The sequence below is a fragment of the Otolemur garnettii genome, unplaced genomic scaffold (genome assembly GCF_000181295.1).
Source record: "Otolemur garnettii isolate 467f Iridium unplaced genomic scaffold, OtoGar3 scaffold00052, whole genome shotgun sequence".
Classification (NCBI taxonomy): domain Eukaryota; kingdom Metazoa; phylum Chordata; class Mammalia; order Primates; family Galagidae; genus Otolemur; species Otolemur garnettii.
Genome location: NW_003852447.1, coordinates 5,671,772 through 5,679,214, shown reverse-complemented (window position 1 = coordinate 5,679,214; position 7,443 = coordinate 5,671,772). Strand labels below are relative to the sequence as shown.

Here is a 7,443-nt window from a genome sequence, read left to right as displayed (position 1 = left end):
CAACAGAAAAATACCCATTGTGGTGGGCATCTGTCCCAGCTACTCGGGAGGCTGAGGCAAGAGAATTGCCCAAGCCAGGAGTTGGAGGTTGCTGTGAGCTGTGGCGCCATAGCACCCTACTGAGGGTGATAAAGTGAGACTTCTGTCTAAACCAAAACAAACAATAACAACAAAAACAAACAAACAGACATAACGTGCACGGTAAGGCAACCTACTGTGCAAATGCATTTTAAGTCTTTTGTATATTCTTGCTTTAGAAAAGAAAGATTTTGGAAGGCAGGCACTATATGATTTCTCTTAAATGTGGATAATTGGTAGCTTAGAGCTTAGTTGAATGTGCTCATTAAACTATTTTAATAGTATATAGTTAAAGAGGCTTCAGCTTATGTAGTTTTAAGTGTTTTACAAATAGATCTCACATAGTTCTTCTATTGAAAAAAATCTGTCCTTTGGGCTTCCAAGAAAAAAATTGCCCCCCTCCGCAAAAGAGAAAGGAAAGAGGGTGACAGATTTCAGTCCCAACTAGTCTATAAAATAAGTAGTGAATAAAAGTAACTTCTAGCCTCTAGCCATAGAATTCCTCTGGCCATGGAAACAAAGAGCAGAAGTGTTAGTGGTATGGAAACATAACTCACTGTTGATTGTGCTTACAGACTTTAAATTATTTACAAAATAATTTTCTAAAAGTTCTGTTTTGGCCAAAGAGGGCGTTTTCCCTCTTTTGTCTCATGTGGCACATTGGGACAGCCTCTGGGTCAGCAGGATCTAGCTTGGAACACTGCATTACATTGCTGGAGTCCAAAACACGTGGAGGCAAGAGGCACTTGCTGGAAGCCTCCTCAACTAGCCGGCCTGGACGTTTGTGGCAGGCACAGCCCCACACCACAGTGGGCAGCAATTCAGACAGAGGCTACTTTATAGACAGCCACTGCCTACATCGTGTTCATTTCTAGCTTCATTCATCAGTCATTGACAGGTTGGGCTTCCGGTGGCTTACAGTACTGCTGGCCTTGACCTGTGCAGAGAAGGAAACTTTTCCCAACCCCTAAGACATTCCCAGCCTTTCTAGAATTGGCACGGACTCCCATTTCTTACCACAGGAAAGCCTGCGCAGAGCCTGTGAGTGGTATTTGAGATCTCTTCAGATCCCGCCCTGAGCCTGAGAGGTGGGGAAGGAGAGTAGAGAGATCCCAGTCAAGTCGCGAGGCCCCGCCGCTGTGCTCCGCGTAGGACCAGGACCCCCTTCTGTCAGCAGATCCGGACCCGGCGGCTTTCCACCCGCCCAGCCACAGCCCCCTCGGTCTCAACCCGGTCCGAAGATCTTGCGTTTGGCCACTCAACATAAGTATCCCCAAAATGAATCTTAAGAAAATTAAATTAGAAAACGACCCTTTGCCGGGAAGGAGGTAGTCAGGACCTCGGTTAGGTCTTCAACGAACTTATGGGATCCCTCGCACAAGCCCCAGATGCTCATTACAATTCTTTTTACGTGCAACACGTGGGGGACGAAGCAGTTTCATATCTCCTGGTATTATCTGCCGTCCAAAGCATTTTCTTTGAGAGGAAAATGGAAACGCAGCTGCGCCATGGGCTCGGCCAGCGAGAGCTGGGGCTCCCTCCCTCTGTTTCCCTGCGGCTGCCGGGCGCGGGAGGCTCCTCCGGAAACTGACTTGGGTTAGGGGAGTTCAGAGGTTGCCCCGGCAGGCGCGGGACGCCGCGGGGCCACGGACTAGCCTTTGTGAGGCTTGGCTATTTCCTGAGAGCCATCAGTGTAGGAGGGGACGTCCTGGACTACGGCGAGGGCAGGCGTCTGGCCCCTAGACCGTGTACGGGGACGCTTGGTTGGGCGGCCTCTGTCACTGTCGGCCTTGGTAACTTTCGGCGGGTAGATCCTGCCCCCTCTGTGTCCTAGCTGGCCGGCTGCGCCCCAGTTTCAAAGGGTTAAGCAGGTGCCTCGCCGGGCGAGGCGCTATTGGCCGAGGACTGGGGCGGCGGGGCCGCGGTCACCACGCTTCGCCTAGTCCAACTTGGGTTCGTGCTGAAGGCACGGCGGCCACTAGTCCTCCAGCTGAGACTGCGGGGCTCCGGCCTTGGCGCGCAGGGAGTGGAAAGGAGGCGAGAACGAGAAGGGGAAACCCCAGCAACACCAGCAAAGGGGGCCAGGGTGGCGCGCGCTAGAGGAGCGGAACCAGAGCCCTGCATCCCAGTGGGGACTGCGCCCACCGCCTGCAAGTCCACTCCTGGCTCTGAAGCCGGAAGAAAGAGGAGGAAGTGGGACGACAGGGGTCCAGGGGAGGGGGTGGAGGAACGATCGACTCCCATCGCCCCCACCCACTAGCTTGGAGAGGAGTGTAAGTTGTCACTTAAAAAGGCGCACCCCAACCACAAACATACCTCCTCACCCCCCTAACGAAACACTGGTGTAACAATGTGGAGAAGTAACTGAGAGAGAGGCCAGGAATAAATGCACGTGTTTTCTCTTTTTGTTTCCCTGGTGGTTGGAATTTGCAGAGTTCGCCTCAATTGTGGCTGTTAATTTATTCGTTTCATCGGTCAAAAGGGGCGTAGAGAAGTGGGTCATGGGGCACTCTCGGATCCCTCTGGCCAGACCTACAGTGCCCACCTCACAACTTTGTCCAGGACCACCCCGCCCGCCCACCAGGAACGGGAAGAGTCCATTCTAATAAAGGGAACAAACTCCCCTTTGCACAAAAGCGGCTTCTCTCCCCCCCACCCCCGCCTTTGCACACCATCCCTCCTCCTTGAGTACAAGTTCTCCTGGAACCCAACTTGCGCTTGGCAACCCTCGCGCTGCCTGTTGTGCAGAAGATGGGCAAAAAGGGGTCCCAGCTAGGAAGGGAGGCTCTCTGCCCCCATTCCTGCACACGCGGGCTGGATTCCAGGTTGCTGGAAGCCGCAGGAGGCGCGAGCCTGCCTGGATGGTGGTTATTTCTCTAGAGAAAGGAGGGGAGAGCGCGCCTCAGTCTTGCACTTTGGGTCGGAAGTGCGCAGGGTGTGTGTGTGTGTGTGTGTGTGTGTGTGTACAGAGTGGGGCGGGAAAGAAATGCACCCTCCGCTGCCCGTCATTCCCTCGCACCGGCCAAGTCCTCGCCAAGCCTCTCGGTGCATCCTTCCTCCGCCACCCCTCCCTTCTTCCCTCAGCTGGGCTCGCGCGGCGCAGCCGGAGCAGCCAGTGAGAGCAACATCCTGGAAAGAGGGGGGAGCACCACCGCCCCCCAAAAGGGAAAAAAGGCCCCACCCTGACACGTTTTGCTGTTTGCAAGTCCCTCGCACGCCCCCCGCACCTCCTCCTCGCGCTCGCGGCCCCCCTAGCCCGCTGCGCGCACATCAAAGCGCCTCTCCGCCGCGCACAGTGGCCGCGGCTCACTAATGGGATTGCAGGCTGGTGCCTGGCTCCGCTGCTGCCGCCGCCGCTGCTCGCGCTGCTGCTGCTGCCGCCGCCCGAGCCCGAGCCCGAGCCCCCGCCAGCCCGAGCCCAGAGCCGCCGCGCCGGGGGGCCGCAGCCGCGGCGATGATCCGAATCTTTCCGGATTTCAGCGTGCAGGTGACGGCCGCGGCGGCCGGCGGGGCGGCCGCGGGGGTGCCGGCCGGCGCGGGCATGGGAAGGGCCGGCGCCGCGGCCAACGGCACCCCGCAGAACGTCCAGGGCATCACCTCCTACCAGCAGCGGTGAGTAGTTCCGCCTGGGCTGGGTTAGTGCCCCCGCCCCGGGGTGCTTGGGTGGGACTCACTTTGCCTCCTGTTTGGTGTCTTACAACACACATGCACATCGCCAGGGCTCACTTTGCCTGCCCCTAGTTCTACAGAAGAGGAAGAAAACATAATTCAGAATCCAGATTGAAAAGCACTCTAGTGCCCTGGCGGAGTGAAATCATCCTTTGCCCTCTGCCTGGCCCCAAATCCGGAGCCTCCGCCCGAGTAGCAGAGGAGTTGCAGCGAAGTCTGAGACGCCGCACAAGGTGTTCTCGCAAAGTTTGGGATCCTCATTCCCTTCCAGCGGAATTTTCTCAATGCCGGCGGAGCACGGACCCGCGCTGACGGACAGCCAGGGGGCAATTGATCACTGGAGGCTGATTGATCATTTGTTTCCAAACAGAATAGGAGCAATTTTCACGTGTAGCTGTAGACTTGCAATTCTACATAATAGTGTTATCATGTCACCTGTTACAACAGGGATCTGCAGCATGAAACCCTAGTCTGTTCCGTGCTGTTAAGTATTCATCTTAAACGCATTATAATGCAAATGCGTTGAGATTCCGAGATACAAGTTAGGAAGCAAATTTTACAAAGTTAGGCTAGCAGTAGAGAGAAGGAAGTTTTAAAGTATTACTTGTTTGTATTTCTTCTAAACACTTTAATAGATTTTTTTTAAACTGCAGCTGTGACATTGAGATAGTAAACATTCTCTGATTCAGTTAGTAAAGAAAGAGAAAAAAATTTACCACCACCAATAGTCGCAGAACACTAAAGTTTTTCTTTAAGGACAACTTCTCATGTTGCAAGATTTTATTGAAAGCGTAATCTACAAAAATGTGCTGAGAAAAACTAACAATGTCATATGAAAGGTTAGCTCCCTATTTGTGGGGCTGAGTTTTATAAAAGATGGAAGGAAAAAGAACACATAAAAGTGTGAAATTAAATATTTGTGTTTCCCAGATTGCACATGATTAAACATCTGAGAGTTTGCCAATGGCATTTAACTTAAAATATACACAATGCATAATTCAAATAACAGTTCCTATTTTTACCTTGTATTTCAAACTTCATTGATTTGAGAACCTTTGATTTGAACAAACAGTATTTAAACTGAAAAGGTTAAGATAATCTATCACTGCCACATTTTGTGCCTCCTAACCAATGGCCCAGTGACCAAAGCAGATTTTGCATAACGCATTGACTGTTTTCCAAGTTGATGCCCAGTATTGCAGATATTCTGTAGATGACTTCATTATATGCTCTGTGTATTGTCGGACATTTTAAAAAGAGTCTTGAAAATAATTCAAAAATGGGCAATTCCTCGTCAAAGAGATTTTTGATTTAAATTATTTCAGTCTTGTTTTACTTCAGTGATTGTAAGAACCTTTAATACAAAAGATCTGGGAATCTTTTAAAGATAAAGGACTAGAAAAGAATTAGATTTTCCCTTTTCATGGTTCAGGTATATATATTTTTGTCATTTATAAAACAATTAAATGACAGCCATATCTGGTGGGTACTTGAACTAGGAAGTGCAAGGAAATGGTTACAACAGTATGGCCTGTGAAGTAGGGAGTCAGGGGTCAGAAATGTCAGGTGGCCTTTTTGGACGATCTGGGGGATCACTGAGGAACTTGAACTAACCTATAAAATATAAATTGGGCTAGAATTTTCATCCTTTAGGGTTGCTCTGAGTCTTAGTGTCCTTCACCATGCAGATCATGTGCCTCTTGGGTACAGTTTTCCCTCAAGTCAGGAGCATCCAAGGGTGGCTCCCCGTAGTCTGACACCCCAAACCTGAGAGCCTGCTGTGCTTTCCACTTTCATCTTTGAATTTGGGCCACTTACCCGGTTTCTGAATCCCACTGCAGTAAAGACAAACTAAGGCTTTAAAAATAAGCAACTCTAAACTTTAGCCTTTGGGATGTATTATTTCCTCCCTTGATAAAAATCAAGAACATAAAAATGTTCTGTTGTTTTGACAGAAAATGATAGCTGTGAAAAATGCAGCTTTCTCTGATTTCTGTACTCAGACATCATGACACCTGTTACTGTCCTTAATTTCGGTTAATGGGGGGGGGCAGGAGAGAAAGTCATGGAGGGCAAGATGATTATTAGCAGGTATTTGAGGTAGGGTATGAGTCAGTAGTTCCCTGTCCTTTAGCACCTCCAAAGAATTGTGGGTCACCAATATCACCAACATGTCAGGTTTTAGGAGTTTTGAAGGACAGAAGTTTCCACCTGGAGACGTTTGCTTAAGTGAATGGTGACACTTCATTAGTCTGTTGAGGCAGTGTTAGCAATGGGGATTTTTCAAGCAAAGAGTGACATGTTAGTAGAACACAAGCTTCTCTCATTTCTCATCTTTGGGCAGAAACACCCTTGACTGGGTGTCCTGGTGCCAAAACTTCTAACTGGCAACTTTCCCCTTCTTTGCCAGCCCATGCATGTCTTGTACACAACACTGTCTATCTCAGTTCATTCCGCAATCATTCTTATTTTCTCCTACCTGTAGAGTGTACTCCAAAAAAGAACTTAAACATCATCCTGCAGATTCAACACCTGGGTTGCAGAAAATCACTTATGTTTTCCTTGGAAGTTTCCAACGCCCAGCCCTACCTTACTGGAATCCTAGAGACACAAGACCTCTTTTCAGGTGTCTCTTTCTCTCATAGGAATGAGGTGTTCCATTAGGCTCTTTAATTCATTAAAGGTGCAAATGCTTTTGGGAGTCTGGTTGACTCCTGACTGACCAAAGTCTCTGCGTAAAAAGCCACCCACACGACTCAGAGTGGTTTAGTGGAGAAAACGATCTGACCAGTGTCAACCCAGGTAGTGAGATTCCAGCAATGGCACTTCACTGACTAGCCAGCCTTTCTCTAGGCCTTGCTGAACTGTAGAATTGGGGCAGCGTCTGGAGATCCCAGAGGTTGGCAGTCCAGTCCCAGGACCCTGGACCCACGTCCTGAGGCCTTGGTATCTAACTGCGTTCAAACGCAGGGGATTCACCTGCGAACCCTGAGGTGTGCACATACGTACATTGGTGAATATGCAGATGCCTAGGCTTTGGGACCTCCGCTGAGAGCGCGGGAGCCACAAGGTGCCTGTGCTGCCGCTGCACCAGCCTACGGGACTCTCTGGGCTTGCTGGCTTGGCCAGCTCATGCATTTATTTCCGCTGCCCTCAAGGCACTCCTGGGACTGGGTCTTGCCCCAGCGAGCTCTTGTGGCCGGCCAGTTCCTCTTGCTCTTTCTTTTTTTCCCCCTCCTGGCTGCGATACTCCAGAGAAAGGAAGTGTTCGAAACTGCAACTGAGTGGCGTTGTTGCGCCGGCAGCCGAGCTTCCCAGTCCCCTAACGAGAGGGGGGGGGCGGAGAGAGAGAGAGAGAGGGAGAAGGAGAGAGAGGGAAAGGGAGAGAGAGAGAAGGGGAGGAGAAAGGGAGAGAGAGAAGGGGAGAGGGAGAGAGGACGAGAGATAGAGAAGGAGGGAATGGGGGGGCTGTCTGCGTGCGAGAGAGCGCTCTGGAGCAAAGCAGCTGGAAAATGCCCAGAAATACTTTCACAGCGGTCAAGCTGGAACCCCTAGCGTGTCCTCCCCCCCCGTCCCCCCCGGCCTAGGCCTTGGCTGCCCCCCGCCGGGAGGGTGTGTGCCCCACCTGCCACCCGCCGGATCCCGGGGTGGGGTGGGGGTGACGGGGGTGTGTGTGTGGCGGCGCGCGAGGGTGAG

The 7,443-nt window shown here is 51.2% G+C and overlaps 1 protein-coding gene across 2 annotated transcripts in view; it reads left to right on the top strand.

Moving 5' to 3' along the window:
• Positions 1 to 3,619: 3,619 nt before the first annotated feature.
• NPAS3 (neuronal PAS domain protein 3) overlaps positions 3,620 to 7,443 on the top strand; it is an 845,925-nt gene continuing 842,101 nt past the window's right edge. For both annotated transcript variants that reach the window (XM_023514390.1, XM_023514389.1), the window contains exon 1: positions 3,620 to 3,690. In XM_023514390.1, coding sequence (XP_023370158.1) covers positions 3,620 to 3,690 — 71 coding nt within the window. The remainder of the gene's footprint in view (positions 3,691 to 7,443) is intronic.